Source organism: Gossypium hirsutum, chromosome D08 (assembly GCF_007990345.1).
Source record: "Gossypium hirsutum isolate 1008001.06 chromosome D08, Gossypium_hirsutum_v2.1, whole genome shotgun sequence".
Taxonomy (NCBI): Eukaryota; Viridiplantae; Streptophyta; class Magnoliopsida; order Malvales; family Malvaceae; genus Gossypium; species Gossypium hirsutum.
In genome coordinates this window covers 7,247,235-7,267,854 of record NC_053444.1, presented here as the reverse complement: position 1 = coordinate 7,267,854, position 20,620 = coordinate 7,247,235, and the positions used below count along the sequence as shown (strand labels likewise).

At 29.7% G+C, this 20,620-nt stretch overlaps 1 protein-coding gene across 1 annotated transcript; it reads left to right on the top strand.

The window, feature by feature from the left end:
- The first annotated feature begins 18,048 nt into the window (after positions 1-18,048).
- Positions 18,049-18,906, top strand: LOC107908413 (interactor of constitutive active ROPs 2, chloroplastic-like). Its single transcript, XM_041099962.1, has one exon. The coding sequence runs from the start codon at positions 18,049-18,051 to the stop codon at positions 18,904-18,906; it is 858 nt and encodes a 285-aa protein (XP_040955896.1).
- The last annotated feature ends 1,714 nt before the right edge of the window (positions 18,907-20,620 follow it).

Below are 20,620 nucleotides of genomic sequence, written 5' to 3'. Positions count from 1 at the left end.
ATAATCTCTTGAGAAATCAATTAGGAGTTTTCAATCTTGACGGAAATTTGCTTCAAAATCAGTTTCAATGGTGTTTTTCGAGTTGTTTTCTTGAATATTCTATGATGACTCACTCTTATATATCTTCTTATTTTTGTCATATATAGGTCTCGAAATGCCTGAAAAACCCTAAAAATCATGTTTTTCCGCTATTTGGAGTGCAATTCGCAAAATCAAAATAGCTTGCCACATGGCTGTGTGGTAGCTCGTATGTCTCATACAGTTGTGTATCCAGGTCGTGAGGAATGGTCCAGCTTGTGTGGCCTCTATACCTTACTCTAATTTTTCGATTTTCGCTTGTTTTTCGCTCTTTTTGCTCCCAAATGCTCTCCTAAGTATAAAAACATGAATTTAAAGGATTAGGAGCATAAAATTCACCATTTACATCGAATAATCACCTAAAAACGCATTAAGAATGAGATTAAAACATGTTAATTTTAGCACCTATCAAATATCCCCACACTTAAGCGTTTGCTTGTCCTTAGGCAAAATCCTCAACCCACATTCAAGTTAACTTCCTCAATTTATTATTTTCACCGATAATGTCTTAGGATAATTTACAGATAATCATGCATTGGAAATTCAAACTAAAATTACACTAAAAAATACAAGCAATCCAAGTAGAAAATTTTTAAGGCATTAAAGCATTAGGCATCTCCCCTATCTTAATAATTACTTGAAATTCAAACTCAATAAGAAATAACATCCTCAATAAAGATTCAATCAAAACACTAAGTGTTTAAGGTTCAAGTAATATGCACTCAATAGTCAAACGAGAAATATTAATGCCATATGCTTGCTTGAAAATCAAATTTCCACTACTATAAATAAGAGGACACACCAATCAAGAGGTCTTTATAAGGTTGTAATGGGACTTAGGTTAAGGGTATGGAAAAGGTCAAAAAAATTGGTTATAATCGAAAGTCAAGTTGATAAGTTACCAAACTAGAAAAATCAAATGCCGAATGAACGGAATTTACATAAACAAGAATAAAAAAATGAAAATGAGCTTTTCAGCAAAATATGAAACTAATGATTCAAGCTTAATCAATTTTTTTATTTTTTTGTTTTCTTCTCTCTCTTTTTTTTTATTTTTTTATTGAGAACAAAATAAAATTCAACAATTTGAATAATGAAACATAGTTAGGCAACTAATCAAATTAAATCTCAACAAAAAGGGAGTCAATAAAAAAGATAATTTTAGAACATATATAAGGGTTATGGGTTAACATTATGGGTTAGAAGAAAAAAAATGTGTTAGGATCAACAGAGTTTACTAAGGGATAATGCAACAGGTAAGCTGATTAAAGGTTAGATGGATTAAATCCTAAGTGTCTCTATCATCTCAGTATATCAAGTCAATAATGTGGTCTCCACATGTATAACCAAAAGAAGTTCTAGAAAAATAAATCAAGTTGACATAATCACAACCAAAAAATAAAATGAGCACAAATAAATATATGGTCTATAGACTCAAAAGCTCACAAAAAATTATGGTTTTGATGTCAAACTTGCAAATTTAAAATTTTTAAATAATATTTCGATTTAGGGAGACAACTTAAAATAATATTTCTAAAAAATAACTTATCATGCTTGACTCACTCATAACTTAAAGTATAAATAAAACAATGCATAAAAATCCATAAATTATTCCAAAACAAAATCAATAAAAACTCCAAATAAAAATAATAATAACTTTAACGGTAGGTGCACGAAAATTACTTAAGCACAAAAAAAAATTCCAACATGCTGATTTCTTAACACTTCATGTAAATGGGACATTTAAAAAGAAAAAACTTGCTTTGTTCTGCTTCCAGGCAGTTTCGACTCTTTTTCACTAAAAATTAAATATCTTTCAATACAAATCTTATATTATGTTGTAGTTTGTTTCCTTTGAAAAAGGAATCATTAATATTTTAGGCATATAAATTTCATATCCTAATTTTTTTAAAATTTATAATAATTTTTCAAAGTTAGAAAAAGGGAACCCGAAATCATTCTGATCTTATCTCATAAAAATTATTATATCTCATATTATACAATTCCATTGCTTTCATTGTTGTTTTTATGAAAAATTAGACTCAATAAAATTTAATTCCATATTTGATTCAACCTCTAACTCGATTCTTACAGTTTTTTTAGAGAATTTTCAAAATTGTACTACCATTGCTGCCCATAAAGTGTTTAGTGAAACATTTTGCCTTTCCATGATTTGATCAAGTTTTTCTCATATCATATAACATAATACATTCCAACTAAATTCAATGTCAAAAACATATAATAACTAAGTTACAAATTTTCATTTCTGTTCAAATTAGTCCTTTAGTTCAAAAATCAATCTCAAACATAGCATTTTAAACTCAAATAATCATTTTCAATTTACCTCGATATCATACTTTGCAAAACAAAATAAATATGTAACAAATATAATTATTTGACAAAACAACAACTAAATGAGCTTTTAAGGACTATTCGATAATTTTTGCTTTTCCACAACTAGCCTCTATTTGGTTCAATTCTTGATCTATAATATTTTCAATAACCATCTAGCCTCGACAGTTTAGAGAAATCATTAATGAAAACTTTTCAAAATCTAAACAATTTTGCAAATTAACACATTGAACAACTAGATTAAACTCCCATGATCTCAAAAAATATAAAATTTATAACGGACGAACTAAATTATACTTACAATTTTTGAGCTAAAAGTTGAAGCTTGTAGGTTTTTCTTTCTTTCTCCTGTTTCGACAGAAGCATGAAAAAGACGAAAGAAAAATAAAAACTTATACATATATATTTTTAATTAATATATTTAATAATAATTAAGGCCCACCCTTTTTCTTTTTTTTTTCTTTAAACCTCCATTCACAAATGTTCAACAAAGTAACTTGCCACTTAAGGCCTTTTGGGTTAATTTCAACTTTAATTCCCTTAATTATTTTCTAATTAAAATCTATAGCGATTTAACTTTATAATTTAGTCATTGAACATTAATTAATCATTAATTTAGCAAAATTAATTATCCAAAATTTCATCTTACCTAAACAATAACTCCGTAAATATTTTATTAAATATATACAGATTTGGTTTACGAAAACAGGGTCCAAAAATTGAAATTTTTGACACCGCTGTACCGAATTATTATAATTCTCCCCCTCTTAAGAAATTTTGTTCTCGAAATTTAGCTAGAAAGATATGGGGTTATTGGCATTTCATTTTCGAATCAATTAATTAGTTTGCTATCATTTTTTTATTGGTCCTCAAACTCGTTTAATTAATTTGCATAGTTTTTCACATGTTATTGATATTCATGTATAACAATTTACATTCAAATCATCAAATCATAATTTAAATCCAATTCATATTTCATTTAACCTATTCATATGTCATAATCTCATTAATCTCACTCGAGCTCAAGCCAGATACATAGATCAACCAACTTGTATCCCAATCTAGCATTGTAATGCATCATCTGATAAGTCCAAAGCAATCATACTTGTTGAAAATTGTAGATTGCAAATTTAATTATTGATGAGCATTTATTCAAATTTAGAAAGTGATGATTTATCATTCAATGTATACATTTCCATGGGACATATTTCTTCTAAGAAGTAAGTCCAAGATGAAGGGTTGTGACTCTTCAAAGTAGTATCCATTAAGTGCATATAGATAGAGGGTCTATGGTGCTCACAAAATTATTACAATCAATCTTATTTTCAAAAATTAAAGTAAGAGTTAGGGAATTCCTCGATTTTGCTAATCAAAGGAAATTCAAAAGCTTCGTTGCATCTCTAGAGGACCTTTGTCTTAACCCTCTAGCAAATTTCTGTGGAGGTAAATATTTCTCTTTAAAAAGCGTCACTCACGCCTCGAAGTCTACTGTTTAATTAAATATCGTCTCCGGATCTATCTTCTCCACTCAATATCCAACAATACTGACCGAAGCAATTATCTAATAAGACCGAAGCGATCAAGTATTTATTATATAATGTATATAACATATATATTATATAGGCACTATATTATTTAAATGTTTGATTGAATTAGTCTTACTCATCAATCGGATCCCAACTTAATTGAAAAATCATCACAAACACATTTTATTTATAAAGCAACAAATATTACTATAAATGTTTTTTTTTATATTTTATGTAAAACCTAAAAAAATGCACATGAGAGGATTTGGACTTAAGACATTATGGGTTTTAACATTCTAACTTAATCGTTTCAACCAAAGTTTCATCTATTTTTTTCACCAATTTTTATAAATATATTTGTTACATAATTTTTTCCATCCACACCTTGAGTACGACATATTTTACTAAATAGTATTCCTTTTTTAAGATAAATACCTTGAAAGTGTCATAATCGTGTTTATGCCATAATAAATACACTACTATATTATTTTAGGTGTTGGATGACAAGTATACTATTAGAATGTGTTTGGTATGGCTCTCATGTACTACAGTAGAAGTATCATGGAAATCTTTGCATTAGGAGTTGGATTGTATTTTGCTCTTTTTACTAAAAAAATTATCATTTTATATCAGAATAAAGTACATGTAGCATACCACGTGTGACTGTCTGGTTATTCAGCTAGCAACGTTGGGTTTTAACAATAGAAATGGATGAATTTTTTTAACAGAAATGATCAATTTGCTCTTTAATCTAACGTACAAGGACTAATTTACTCATTTTTTTAGTAAAAGGAGGAAAAAACAATCTGACTCCTAGCACAGGGACCTCCATGATACTTTTACCCATGTAACTCTTAATCTAACATTTTGCTTCTGTAAAAATGTTTTTCAACTTTGGAACTTAAGGTAACATTTTTAATGTTTAGGATTTGCTTGGTAGAGGGGAAAGAAAACTGGATTGATGAAAAATTGAAGGGGTAGAAATCTAGAATGATGGAAAATATAAATTTTCATTCCATAAGTGTGCTTAGCAGGAAAGATGAAAAAATAGAAATAAAAAGTAATTTTCTTTCTGTTCATTGCTCGGTAAAGTTGAAAAACGGAAGGAAATAAAATGAAACAAATAAAAAATGCATAAGTTTGAACTAACATACGCATCTCTTTTATTTTCTCTCCTCTTGTCTTTCCAATTTAGAAAGATTGGTTTTCATGCATTAGGATGAAAAATAATTATCCCTCCTATTTTCTTTCCTCTCATTTTTCTTCCCAATCAAGCACATTCAAAATTTATTTTCTTTTCACTTTTCTACTCTCTCCTTCCATCCCTCCACCTTTTCACCCAACCAAGTACGTCCTTAATTTTATTGTTGTTTATGATATTATCTACTTGCTTCAAAATTAAATGTATAACGATTAAATTCCTCACTTTTATAGTTCAAGGACTAATTTCCTTGAAGCTTATAGTACAAGGACCTTCTGGATAATTTAGCCTTTTATTTTCTAGATGATCTAAAATGCTATGAATCACAAAGCTTGGTGCACCTTGCAAAATCAAATTCGAACTCTTGAAAAACATATTTTTGTTGGACTTATTTTATTATTAATTATTTCCTTTTGAGTAGTGTCAATAATTATTATTTCACTTTTTATACATATATATAACTAAGTTTTCATGTTATTTGTTTTAGTCCCTTTATTGTCCAATTTGAAAAAGAAAATTCAAAGATGACAAGTGATACATTATTAATTGTTGCTTTCATTGCTAACAAGCGAAGATCTAAAACACATGAAAACACCTCTTTCCTATCTCTCTCTCTTCTTTTATTATTATTTTTTTTTGCAAGCTTATCCTTTCATATACAAAGGGAAAAAAAAGTTTGATTGCTTTCTAATAATTAGAACCCTAAAAAATTAGTTCTTTTTTTATCCCATTTTGATTGATTACTTTGTAAAATTTATTTTATGGATACTTCCTACCACATCATCCATAGTCCCTTTCTAATTATTTAATGATATTTCAGTAAATTTTTTCATGTCATTGATACATAATTTTGATCATTTTTGTCCCAAACTCCAAACACTAAATATTAAACCCTAAATACAAACCCCAAAACCTTAAATCTAAAATCTCAAATCCTAAACCTTAAACTCAAACCCCAAACATCAAAAACAAACCCAAACCTTAAACCCCAAACCCTAGGCTTCAAGGTTTGGGGGTTCATGTAACAGCTCGATTTTGGGTTTAGTCGGAATAGTGGTTTTGGGGCCACAAATCCGACGAGGAAAAATGTAATGGCCTGAATTTCTAGAGGTGTCGGAACGGTGATTTGAGATCACTAAATTCGACAATTGGGTAGAAAATATTATTAATTTAGTGAGTATAAGTTAAATGTGAAGTTAGGAAAATTTTTGAAATAGTGAATAGTGCACTAGAAATAAATATTAAAATAATTAGAATCGAAAATGAGGTATCGAGACCTCAGAGATTTTAAACCGAGCCATAAATATTTTTATAAATATTTATGGAGTTTTAAAAAGTTAGTATTAAAGTTTCGTTAAGAAATTTTAAAGTCCCGATAATTAATTGAACTAAAAAGACTAAACTGTAACAAATGCAAACTTTTGGGAAATGATTACATAGCTTAAATGATAAAAGGAAGAGGGCTTAAAAGGCAAATAGACCCAAGGTCTATTTGGGCTGGACGGCAAAGGCATGAAATCAGCAACAAAGTCAGGAGAATTAAGGGCAAAATTGGAATATTGCAAAATTTACTTAATAAAGTTAGGACCAAAGTGGAATTATCTAGATTTCTCTTCATTTTTTTGCATTCTCATCAGCTAAAACACCATAGAAGGGTTTTCTTAAGCTGGTTCTTCCTATTTTTACTGCAGGGAAGTTCAATTCTTGACTATTTCTTGAAAATTTTGTGTTTTTGTGACTTTTACAACGAGGCCCACTTATGGTATTCATTAGTTTTTGATTCTATGAAAGAATTTGAAAGTTGCTATGAATACATGCTGGAAGTATATGATGATTTATCATGAAATTAGAGCTCTAAATTGTTCATTTGCTGATTTTATTGAAAGAATTGAATAGAAAGTGAATGTTTGGGACCTAATAGTAAAAGAGTTTGAAGTTAGAGTTTTATGTGGAAATTCTGAATTTCAATAGTTGTGAAATAATTTATAATGTCTAGGTAAAGTACTAATTGAGAAAATATAACTTAATAGAGGGGTTAATTGATCAAGGACTGAATTGTATGAACTGTGAAATTTGGGGCAAAAATGAAATCAACATTTTACACTAAAACAGATTTGGATAGCAGCAGTGGTATAACTTTGAAAAATCACCAAAAATTTTGGGAATTGAATTAGAGGGTGAATAAAATATTAAATTAAAGCTTATTGAGTCTAGTTTATCATAGAAGAAGCGGTGCAAGTAATGGAATTGTAAATTATGAGATATAATAAATTTTGTGAGACCATGTCAGAATGATTTCGGGTTCCCCTGTTCTAACTTTGGAAAATCATAAAAAATTGAATAAAAATAATTATTGGTTATAATTTATATGCTTAGAATCCTTAATGAGTCTATTTTCAAAGGAAATAAACATAAACATCATCCAAATTCTGTAAAATTAGATAATTAATTTTTAGTGAAGAGTGGTCGGAACTGTTAGATAGCGAAACAGGGGAAACTTTAAAGAATAAAATGTATTATTTGGCTGAACCAAAAATTCTGAAAATTTTATGGTAAGAAGATATGTGAGTCTAGTTTTAGGAAAAATTTACGGATCTTAATTTGGAGCTCTGTAGCTCTATATAAAAATGATTTAGTGACTGTAACTCGACTAGACAGCTTTGGATTTAAATATAAGTGAATAGTAAAATTATGTATAATGCTATTTAAGTGTGTTATATGCATCAAGGATGTGGGATGGAGAGAAGGAGGAGAACAATAAAGTATATGAATGAATTGTGTATAATTGGTTATATTCTTGATTATAATTGATAAACGATGAAATAGAAATGATGCTTATATTTGTGCATTATTGGTCATGGTCTAAGCTCATGTATGAAAATAAAGTTTCATAGAATGTGTGTATGGTATATTTGGTATATGATTTGGCATGAAAAAAAATATATCATGAATGGTTTATGAATTAACACATGTTGGTAAGCGTGATACATGAATAAATATTGTGCTCATCCATGCTTATAATGCTTATGCTATATGTGTATTTGGCTAACATATTTAGTGTACATGCTTAGACTTTGGTCAAGTAGTGGCTAGATTATGCCACGTTAAATTTATAAGTTATGCATTGAAATAGTAAATTCATATGACTGAAATCCAACGATTAAATGTTAATTTCATGAGTTATATAATGTATGTTGAGATATATTTATTGTTGAAATGAGAATAAAATAAAAATGTGAAAACTGAATAAATGATCAAATGAGCGGAACGCCGGATTGGAGTACTTCTGACCAGTGACAAGTGAAAAAGTGATAAGTGGTAGCCTTAGCTACACTTATCTGATCAAGTGAAAAAGTGATAAGTGGTAGCCTTAGCTACACTTATCTGATCAAGTGACAAAGTGATAAGTGGTAGCCTAGCTACACTTATCTGATCAGGGACAAGTGATAAGTGGTCATACGTAAGACCATCGTTATACTATGGCAAAGTGAAAGTGAAGTACTCAATTTTCCGTTACCATTCTCTAATTTGATTAAGGACGATAAGTGACAAATGGGCCCAAAAGAATTAAAGTAAATGGATAAGTGGTAGTGTATTTATACCAGGATGATGTTGTTATATAAGCTAAAGTGATATTTTCATTGCAAAATTGAGAATTTCATAAATGTGTTATTGAATGGTATAATCGATAAAAGTTGAGTTAAATGGTAAATACGTATTAGTGTTGAACTTAATGTCATTGAATTGTAGGTGAATTAAATGGAAATTGTTAGTGATATGATTTAAATTGTGAGCATGAGAAATTGCGAATTGGATGAAATGGAAATGAAGCATTAAATTGCATAAGTATGTATCGGGTCTTGTATGCCCTAATTATTATGATTATAATATTTTGAGGATATATTGTGAAAAGTTATAGAAACATGTTATTTATTTTGAAAGTTTTAATTTAGATGAAATTTTATAACTCGGTTAAATATGTTTACAAGTGTATGTGTTTTGGTAATGTCTCGTACCCTATTCCGGTGTTGGATACGGGTAAGGGGTGTTACAGTTCAAGATTTGAGGTTCAAGATTTAAGGTTTGAGTTTGAGGTTGAATGTTTGGGGTTCAAGTTAGGGGTTTGGATTTGGGATTTAGGGTAAAAATTACCGAAATTATGTATTATTGACATTGAAAAATTACTAAAATATCATTAAATAATTGGAAAAGGATCATGGATGATGTTGTGCAAAGCGTTCACTTTGTGATATTTATATTGATCTATTTGCCATTGAGACTGACATCTCTTTGTATTATAGGTTGAGGAGAAGTAAAAAATATATATATTTTAAATGGTAGTAACTTTAAGCATTAAAAAGTTGCACTTGTCGTGTTTTAAAATCACAAAAAAGCCCGAAATTTAACATTTTTTGGAACAACACATGATGTACCTTGGCCCCTATAAAATGGGAAATTATTGTTTTAGACCCCAAAATTCATAAAATATTAAGTTAATATATATTAAAATTATAGTTTGACTCCAAAATTGCTAGAATTTTGATTTAGTCCTTTTGAAATCTATAGGTTAATACAATAGTAAAATTACGATTTTACTCTTTTAAAAATCTTTAACTTAATCTCTACTCATCTTAAAAAATTTCTCGTTTCGCCCTTGATCAACCTTACGCTAAGAGTGCTTTTTCGTATTAAGAGATAGAGATGAGTTCTTGGTAAGGTAGCATTTTTTAAAGTTTAAGATTACGTATTTGCTTTAAAATTAAATATATATTATAATATTAACAATTACATTACTCACTTTTATAGTTGAGGGATTAGTTTGCTTGAATATTACAATACGAGGACCTGTTGGGCAATTTAACCTTTTATTTTCTAGGGATCCACACAAAACAAAATGATGCCATGAAGCACAAAGCTTTTCGCATGTGAATTGCTTGGTTGAAACTTGAAATTAGGATCCAAAGCCCCCACAATTTTAATTAATTTCATGTTAATTAATATATATATGTATATATATAGGTTGGATTGGCTCATTAGGGTGTCTCAAATTTCACCATTGCCAATGCAAAAGGAAAGTTCCAAAAGGAAAATTTGGAATTTTCTAGGAAAATGTATAAATAAATCCATGCAAGCGTTAGTCAGCTAAATTCTACATAGGGAAAATGTCAAATTTTGAATTTGGTCCCTTTATTATACTCAAACTTAGGATTTAATTCTTATACATTAGCTTGGCATAATTTGATATCTCTTTTATAATGTTATTAATTAGTTTAAAGAATTAACATTGATAACTATTATGGTTATAATAGTTACGATCTTTTTCTTAAAAAGTTCTCATTCAATATAATGAATTAAAAGAGATGTTTTGAAAAAAAATATATGTTAATACTTTAATTGAATACTCAAAAGTGTTAATTATTTATACTAATTGATAATATTATAAAAATAAGGATAAATTACACCCATGATCACTCTAAAATAGGGTTTGCCCTATTTTGGCCACTCCATATTTTTTTCTTAATTTAGTCACTCTAAATAAGATAACTGTGCGAATTAGTCATGGATAAATTACACCCATGATCACTCTAAAATAGGGTCTGTCCTATTTTGGTCACTCTATTTTTTCTTAATTTAGTCACTCTAAATAAGATAATTGTGCAAATTAGTCACTACTATTAAAATTTTCATTTTCGTTTAATGGATTGCTGACATGGCAAATTGAGTGATTGGCACGTGGCATTTTTGGTTGACTTATGACTAAAGTTTAGGGACCTCTTTATAATTAGTCCAAAACTTTTCCTCCTAAACTTTATAGGGAGATCCCTAAGCTTGAGTCAAAAGTCAATAAAAAGAATGACACATGTCAATTACTCAATGAGCTAATGTGTCATATTAATAATCCATTAAAAGAAAACAAAAATTTTAACAGCAGTGACTAATTCACACAATTATCTTATTTAGAGTAACTAAATTAAGAAAAAAAATTGAAGTGATCAAAATAGAACATACCCTATTTTAGAACGATTATACGTGTAATTTACCCTGAAAATAAATGAACCAAAATATATAAAATTAAAAACATAAAATCCTGAAATTGAGCATAATAAAATTACCAAAACTATACTTTGAAGATAAAAGAAATAGATTATAAAAGTAAGGATGAAAGAAGAAAGAAAGATCGGAAACTAATTCAAATGTAATCAAGTGATTATGAAAGGCATGGTCTAATATAATCATGAGGTGGATTTTACATTGGGATGGACTTTTTTTTGTTGTATTTTAAAAAAAATTTACCGAGTTAATTATTTTGATCAAAGAGTAGTTCATTTAGAGAATAGTTCGTTTAATGGAATCGAAAAATTCTTATATACTTATTATGTGAATCGTCACTAAATCACATCAAAAATCACTTAAAAATTTCCTCATGTATCTTATAAAGCTCTCAAAAGCTTTACCATTGATTTATAAAAGTTTAATCAGATCGCATCCAAATATAACATTTCATGGCTTTACTATGAGCCTCTCATAGAATGACACATGTTTGGGAGGGTTTGTGCCAAAGTCCAATCTCTATATGAATTCACTAACAAAGTTTATCATGACTCACCCACACTTAGTAACCATTAGTAACATCTTTCAACGTTTTGTGTGAATCTTTTTCAATTTTTTACACTAATTTGTATCAAGAGCTTTGAATTAGATTCTGAATTTTAATGGAATAATCATGATATCTTTTATATTTGTTTTACGATTCATGAAGATTAATTCTTTTAAAGTTTGTGATTACTCTTTTCAACAATATTACCATTTGCAGAGTTCAAAATTGAGTTTTCATCGTAATGCTAAATGGATATAATATATATAAATATATAAGAATTTTAGGGTTGCAAGAAATTCTATGAAAATATCCTAAATGTCGTTTTATCTTTGATGTTGGCAATAGTAGGAGGAAAGACGACAAAGAGTAAGATGTCATTTGTAATGGTTGTAATAAAAGTTCTAAAATAAGGAAAATGGCACGTGAATGAGGATCGTGAGAGAGTGCAGTGTATAGTTTCTTTTAAGGTTTGTGTTATAAAGACTTTAGATTAAATTAGTCCCATTATTATTAAATCTATCAATTTAATTTTTTTAGTATTAAAAAGAATTAAATAAATCTAATTTGTATCAGAATTATTTATTGTATAAAATCTATCTTGAAAATTATTATTTTTAATTGCAATTCAATTTCAAATAAAAATTTTTATTTATAGAACTATAAAAATTTTAAAAATTTTAATTTTATTAAATAGTAAAGGTTAACTCTATTCCAATTTAATCTTATTTGATTCTTTTTAATAAACAAATATTAAATTCATCCATATAACCTATAATAGAGACAACTATTAGGAACATTCACCTTCTTTTAATAAAAAAATTCACAAGCTTTTCTGTATATGAAGCCATTGTTGCCATTGCTTAACAAAAATGAAAAAGTGAAACATAGAAATAAAGAAGGAAAGATTTTTATTACACTTTTGTGAGATTTTTACTAAAATATTAAAATAATATAAACTTTTTTTATTTATTAAAATAATACAAAAAAAACAGTTAAAAAAAAACATGTCTGAAGGAGGGCCTGCTACAGGCGGCACCTTTGGTGCCTGTGGCAGAGGCGGCACCAATTGTTCGTATTTTGGCCCTCTGTTCATATTTTTTTTCCAGATTTTATTACTTTTAAAAAATATAATATTTTCTAATTTTCTAATTTTACATTATTTTAGTACATTATATTTTAAATGTATTAATTTAGTGTGTTTTTTATTGAAAGTAATTAAATCTTTATTTCGGCCATTTATTCGTATTTTTTTCCCGGATTTTATTACTTTCAATAAAAATATATTATTTTTGTATTTTATTATTTTACATTATTTTAGTACATCATGTTTGAAATGTATTAATTTAGTATTTTTTAAATAAATTTTAAAAAAACTCTTATTTCGGCCCTTTGTTCGTATTTTTTCCCCAAAGTTTATTACTTTAAAAAAATATAATGTTTTCTAATTTTATTATTTTACATTATTTTAGTACATTATGTTTGAAATGTATTAATTTACTGTGTTTTTTAAATAAATTAAAAAAACCTTATTCTGGCCCTTTGTTTGTATTTTTTTCCGAATTTTATTACTTTCAATAAAAATATATTTTTTCTAATTTTATTATTTTACATTATTTTAGTACATTATGTTTGAAATGTATTAATTTACTGTGTTTTTTAAATAAATTTAGTAAAAACCTTTATTTCGGCCCTTTGTTCGTATTTTTCCCCCGGATTTTATTACTTTTAAAAAATATACTATTTTATTATTTTATTATTTTACATTATTTTAGTACATTATGTTTGAAATGTATTAATTTAGTGTGTTTTTTAAATAAATTTTTTTAAAAACAAAATTATTTTGGCCCTTTGTTCGAATTTTTTTCCCAAATTTTATTACTTTCAATAAAAAACACACTAAATTAATACATTTAAAATATAATGTACTAAAATAATGTAAAATAAAAAAAATAAAAAAAATATTTTTTAAAAATAATAAAATTTGGGAAAAAATACAAACAGAAGGCTAAAATACGAACAATTGGTGCCGCCTCTGCCACAGGCACCAAAGGTGCCGCCTATGGTAGGCACTCCTTCAAACATATTTTTTTAACTGTTTTTTATATTATTTTGATAAATAAAAAAAGTTTATATTATTTTGGTTTTTTTTTGTAATATTTTAGTAAAAATCCCCACTTTTGTTTTAGGGAAAATGAGACAAACAGCTGAATTCTCAAATAGAACTTTACATTGTCTGTTTTTTTTTTCCAAGCCTTTTTCTTTTTCAAGCTAAGCCACTCTTTCGGGTAAAAATCAAGTCTTTTATTTCTTTTTGCTTGATATTTGTGTTGTTTCATGTTACGTTTCGTTATTGAGCATTGTACTTTTCTTAGTATGTGATGTTTTTGGTAATGTTTTCAATACTTATGATTTTCTGTCTGGGTTTTGCTTATCTCCTTTTTTCTGTTTCATTTTCCAAGAAAATTCCATTTTCTCGGAAAAGAAAATTCATGGCTTCATTTTTTTTGTTCTGCAAAGCTTGTTTACAGCTAGCTTTCTACTACCCAGAGTTTAGTTTTCTCTGATAATTTTTTTTTCTCTTTGATCCTTGAAACTCTGTTTTCTTCAAGTTCATCTTAAATTTTTACATTAAAAAATTGGGAACTTTAGATTTAAAAAAAGAGTTGTTTTCTTTGATTGGATTCAATGAATAAAACATAATTTTCATTAAAGACAAAATGATTCATTTTTTGGTCCAAAATCATAATTTTCATTTCTGGTTTCAATAATGGAAGGACCCAAAAAAGACAATACAAAGTGGAAACATGTTTCTTTTTTTTGTTTTGTTTTGTGTAATGATATTTAATTGAATTCATTTGATGGCAACCTTATTTTGTTCCTTTGTTTTTAAACTTTGTCTCAATTGGTTATGGTTGGTGGTAGTGGATGTTTTTCCTATTGAGTTTCTTAATTTGAAGGAATTATTTGCATTATTTGTTTGTTAGTTAGGTCATGCATATATGTATTTATATAGGTTCTTAGTCCATGATTGAACTATTTACAGGTTTTTGAAGCAGAGGACATATATAAATCCTTCCGTTTTTTCGATTCAACTCGGGGTATTTATGCAAATGCCGAAAGCAAGGTACGATCAATTGTCAGTCGATCTAATTATTGCATTTTGGTGATTTAGATTGTAAAGATTTATATGTCATATTGTTAGAAATGGTGCAACCATCAGCTTCTTGGCTTGACCGACCATTTTAACCGATGGTTGAGTCGTATGATGCACTGTGTTGTTTTAGGCTTTTAGCCATAGGCTTCATTAGTTTTTATGTTATGACAGTAGAATACCCGGAGCCAATTCGGGTTCTGTTTCATCGCCAAATACGACAATTAAGGCGTCGAAAGTCCGAAGTCCTAAGGTTACTGAGTGTAAAGCATTGAAAAGACCGATGTCTGAGGTATTCTTTAGTCACTTATATAAAACATTTGGTTATTTACTCACAAGCTTGTGTGATTGCCATTTGTTGTATGAGTTTGTTAAGTATGACTCCTATTTTCAGTCAAATTTGAAAAATAATATTTTGGTTAAACTCTGTTTATTTGTTTCAGTCAAACACAGATTAGTTTAGATTATTTTATTATTATTTGACATATGAATTTAGCCTATAAATAGGCTCTTTTACAACCTTAGTAAAGACACCCATTAGATATTAGAACTCATAACACATTTAGAGAATTTTGTGTTTACGTTTTGAGGGTTCTTTGTTTTTGGGTTTTTGGGGTTTAGTTTTATCTCCATCTTTTGTACTCTTCGTTCTTTTGTCATTATAGTAAAATTATCTTTGCCCGTGATTTTTTATCCTTTTTGGAGGGGTTTTTCCACGTTAAATTTGTGTGTTCAATTTCTCAATTTATTCTGCTATTTTTGTTACTTGTTGCTTAATCGGTCGATCCTAACAAGTGGTATCAGAGCGAGTTCAATTTTCATAGATCAGTCCATTCAGATATGGCAACAACAAGGTTTGAAATTGAGAAGTTCGATGGTGAGACAAATTTCAATCTGTGGCAAGTTCGGATGATGGCAATTCTAGTTCAATCCGGTTTGAAAAAGGTTGTTACCGGGAAAAAGCCTGAGAATCTAAATAAAACAGAATGGGAAGAGCTTGATGAAAAGGCCTTGTCTGCAATCCAGTTGTGCCTCGCAAATACGGTATTGCAGGAGGTATTGATGGAGAAGACCTCATCCGCCTTGTGGAAAAGGTTAGAAACTCTTTATGCGACTAAGTCTTTGGTTAACCGTTTAGTGTTGAAACAACATCTATTTACGTTTCGCATGAATGAAGGTGAGCTTCTTAGAGATCACATCAGTCAATTCACTACTCTTTTAAATGATTTAAAGAACATTGAGATTCATATTGATGATGAAGATCAAGCTATGCTATTATTGTGCTCTTTACCCCCTTCATACAAGTCTTTCAAGGATACCCTGATTTATGGCGGAGACAAAATCTCATTCGAAGATGTGAAGGGTCATTTGTTGAGTAGAGACAAATTCGACAATGAGATTCATTTGGATAATAAGGCAGATAGGCAAGCTTCCGTTTTAGTAGCATCAAAGAAACGAGACAAAAGGTGTCGCTATTGTAAAAATTTAGGTCACGCCAAAGCAGATTGTTATAAACTGTGAAATAAAAGAGCTACTGAAAGTAACGAGGAAGATGTAGCTGGTGCTAATTTGGCCGATAAAAGAGGTGATGATTTCTTGTTAGTGTCAACGAGCGATAACTCCAAGCTCACGTCCAAGTGGATCCTAGATTCGGGATGTTCTTTCCACATGTGTCCTAATAGAAAATGGTTCTCTACATACAGTTTGGTTGAAGGTGGAGTTGTGCGCATGGGAAACAATTCATCTAGTAAGGTAGTTGGTATTGGAACTGTTAAAATCAGGACACACGATGAGACAATTAGGACACTCTCAAATGTCAAGTATGTACTTGATTTACGAAAGAATCTCATCTCCTTGAGTATTTTAGACTTGAAAGGATGCAAAATCAACATCGAGTCGAGCGATATTAAAGTATCTCGTGGAGCTCTCATTTTGTTAAAAGGTAAAAGAACTGGCAGTCTTTATATTCTGGAAGGTTTTACTATGACCGGTGAAATTAGACGTCCCTCATCCATTACAGAGTCGAAGTCAACTCGTTTGGAGCGGAGGCAACTTGGTCATAGGAGGGAAAAATGTATGATCGTTTCATTGAAGAGAGTTTCTCTTTTGGATGCAGGTTTTGAAAAGTTAGGGCACTGTGTTCGTGAAAATCAGACCCGGGTTAGTTTTGATTTGGCAGTGCACAAGTCGAAGGCTAGAAGTCTTCCAGCTTCTAAGCATAGATTCGACTCAGTTAATTCCCTACATAGTTCAAGATAGGCTTGTGGCGAGCTTTGGCAAAGATGGCGTTGTGGAAATACGAGCCAAGGTGGAGATTTGTTAAGTATGACTCCTATTTTCAGTCAAATTTGAGAAATAATCTTTTGGTTAAACTCTGTTTATTTGTTTCAGTCAAACACAGATTAGTTTAGATTATTTTATTATTATTTAACATAAGAAATTTAGCCTATAAATAGGCTCTTTTACAACCTTAGTAAAGACACCCATTAGATATTAGAACTCATAACACATTTAGAGAATTTTGTGTTTACGTTTTGAGGGTTTTTTGTTTTCGGGTTTTTAGGGTTTAGTTTTATCTCCATCTTTTGTACTCTTCGTTCTTTTGCCACTATAGTAAAATTATCTTTTCCCGTGATTTTTTTATCCTCTTTGGAGGGGTTTTTCCACGTTAAATTTGTGTGTTCAATTTCTCAATTTATTCTGCTATTTTTGTTACTTGTTGCTTAATCGAGATGATCCTAACAGAGTTCTAGAAGAATGAACCTAGTCGAGTGACAGAACTTGAAGCACAGCTTGATCAACTCCAAGGTGATTTGAAGAAGACGAATGATCAGCTAACTGTATCTGAGTCGTGAAAGAGGTTGGTCTTACAGAAGGCTGAGGAGGCGAAGAATGAGGTATCGATAATGTCAGCTAAGCTTGAAGAATCCGAACGACAATTGATGGAAATTTCTGCTTCTGAAGATGATCGAGTGGAAGGACTCTGTAAAATCTCGAAAGATCGAGATAGAGCATGGCAGTCCGAACTTGAGGCTGTCCAGAAACAACACTCAATGGATTCGGCTTCATTGGTTTCCGCTATGAACAAAATTCAAAAGCTTAAAGTTCAGCTCGAAAAGGTCTATAAATCTAATCTACTCAAATGAAGCATGCTAAATCTGCACATGCTGAGATTCAGAATATGAAAATTGAATTGACCGAAACTCTTTCCTTGGTCAAAAAACTCAAGTCTGAGCTCACTGATTGCCGAGAGTCTGAAGCATGGGGTCTTGAACTTGTTAGCAAAACCCGAATGCAACTCGAAGTAGCAAATAAAACAATCGAAAACCTACGTTCCAATGCAACCAAAGAAACTGAAGCTTACAACATGTTACTATTGGAGTTGGAACAATCAAAATGTAGAGTTAAGTCATTAGAAGGACTTGTTAGTAAGCTACAAGTAGAACTGGTTGTTAATGGTTGCATTAAGGATCCCGAACAACAGAATGAAAAAAATGAGGAGATAAAACGGGTTAAAACCGAGCTTAATTTTGCGAAACTTGAAATCAGTCAATTGAGATTGGCATTGGATGAAGCTGAAGTGAGGTACCAAAAAGAATATATCAAAAGCACATTGCAAATTAGGAGTGCTTATGAACAAGTGGAATGCATAAAAACAGAGTTGTCCCAAAAGAAAGCCAAACTCAAGGCCGAATTAACTAGAACCAAAGCCAATGTTGAAGAATTGAGACAAAAAAACAAAGGTCTTCGGGAATCTGAACTTGCGGCGGGGTTGAAGAAGTTAGAATTTGATTTGAAAGAACTGAAAGATAACTTGACCGTCAAGGAAACAGAACTGAATACCATAACCGAGCAAAACAAAATGCTCAAAAGGGAAATTGAGAGCAAAATGAAGAGTGATGAATCGGTTGTTGTGTCGTTAGAAGCATCAAAAGCTTCAGAGCAAGCAGCATTGATGAGAGTTGGATATTTAACTGAAGAAACTGATAAATTTAATTGAGGAGCAGCTCGGTTGACCGAAGAGCTTGAATCAGCGCAAGCAGCAAACACAGAAATGGAAGCCGAGTTGAAGATACTTAAAGTACAAGCAAATCAATGGAGAAAAGTAGCTAAAGCAGCTACTGCTATGTTGTCTAACAATGGGAGATATTCAGACAAGACAATACCTTTCGATATAACTATCGGACCACTGAAATGGGAAAGAATCGATGACGACGATGGCAATGATTTATCGAAAAAGAAGAACAATATGTTGAGAAAGATTGGTGTGTTATGGAAGAAAGGTCAAAAATAGAGATTATTGTATTTGCATTTTAGGTTTGCATATAATTCTGGTATAAATTATGTTTATTTTAAAATAATGTAAATCATAAATTTTGATCATATCTGCTTTTCTTTTTAATTCATAAATAGTCAACCTATAAATAGGATGGTAGTGCATTTCAGCGAACTTGAACTCACATCCTCTTACGTTGAAAATAATTATCTGTTTACTAATAAAAATATTTTAAGGAAATTTTGTCTTTTAATTTTGCTTTTAAAATTGGGTGATTTCAATTGAGTTTAATAGAAGATTTTTTTACAAGGAAACCACTAATTGATTATCAAATCTACTGAATTTACATTTAATCTATAAATTAAAATATATAAAAATTAAAGTTGTAATAATTAAATAGTTTTTGCAGGACAAAACAATTACTCAAATAATTATCTTTTATTATTATCTTATTTATTTAATTTTTCATTTTTAAATACCAATTAAGAAGGACTTGAACAATTTAAATTCAAAATAAATGGAAAAAATGGTAAGACTTGAACATGTTGCCACTCTAATTTATAATTGATTCCCATACCTCTCGGATCAAATTAACTCACACACCACAAAGAGGACTGTTCCAGTACCATTAGGTTAAGAGTTTGGGTTCAATTGGTCGGGCGTTGAATAATTTTTTTTAAACTAAAACCAGTTACCCAAATTACTATTTACTAATAAAAATATTTTATTTTATTTAAGTTTAATTGTAAAAGTATAAATTTATTTTTTAAATAAGAGTTTAGATGATCCGAACCCAAGTTTTTGGATTTGGGCCAAGTATCCTAAAGCGATTGCTCAAAAAAGGTTAGTATTAGGTACAAATTCCAGCCCATTATAGAGAAATTAATACTAAACTCTTCCTGTCACGTCAACTATAGTGCATCTATAATCTGATGCGGCATGTGATTCCCAACTAATATATTTTTAAAAGTTTTGCACTTATCTTCCCACGCCTCTAACCTCTCTTCGTCATAGACCTGTCCATGGGCCGGGTTCGGGCCGGACCCACAAAAAATTTTCAGCCCGCTTACTAGGTTCGGGCCCGGCCCGGCCCGAAATATGGGCCTGAGATTTTGCCCAGGCCCGGCCCGAAGAAAAAATATGAGGCCCGAGCCCGGCCTGGCCCGGCCCGTTTTTAACTAAAATTAAAATTAAAATTAGTTTTTTTAATAAAATTAAAACTAATTGTTATTAAAATTAATTGTTAGTAAAATTATCAAATTATTAATTGTTAATTGTATTAATTGTTGTAATAAAATCTAACATCTGATTAGTAAATTTATCAAATTATTAATTGTATTAATTATATTAATTGTTGTAACAAAATCTAACATTTGATTAGTAAAATAAACTTGATGTTTTATTATTATTATTTTGTAACACTAGTCAAGGAAATAAA

Excerpts from the sequence above, each read along its gene's own strand:
- LOC107908413 (XM_041099962.1), top strand. The coding sequence starts at position 18,049 with ATGAAGCATGCTAAATCTGCACATGCTGAGATTCAGAATATGAAAATT.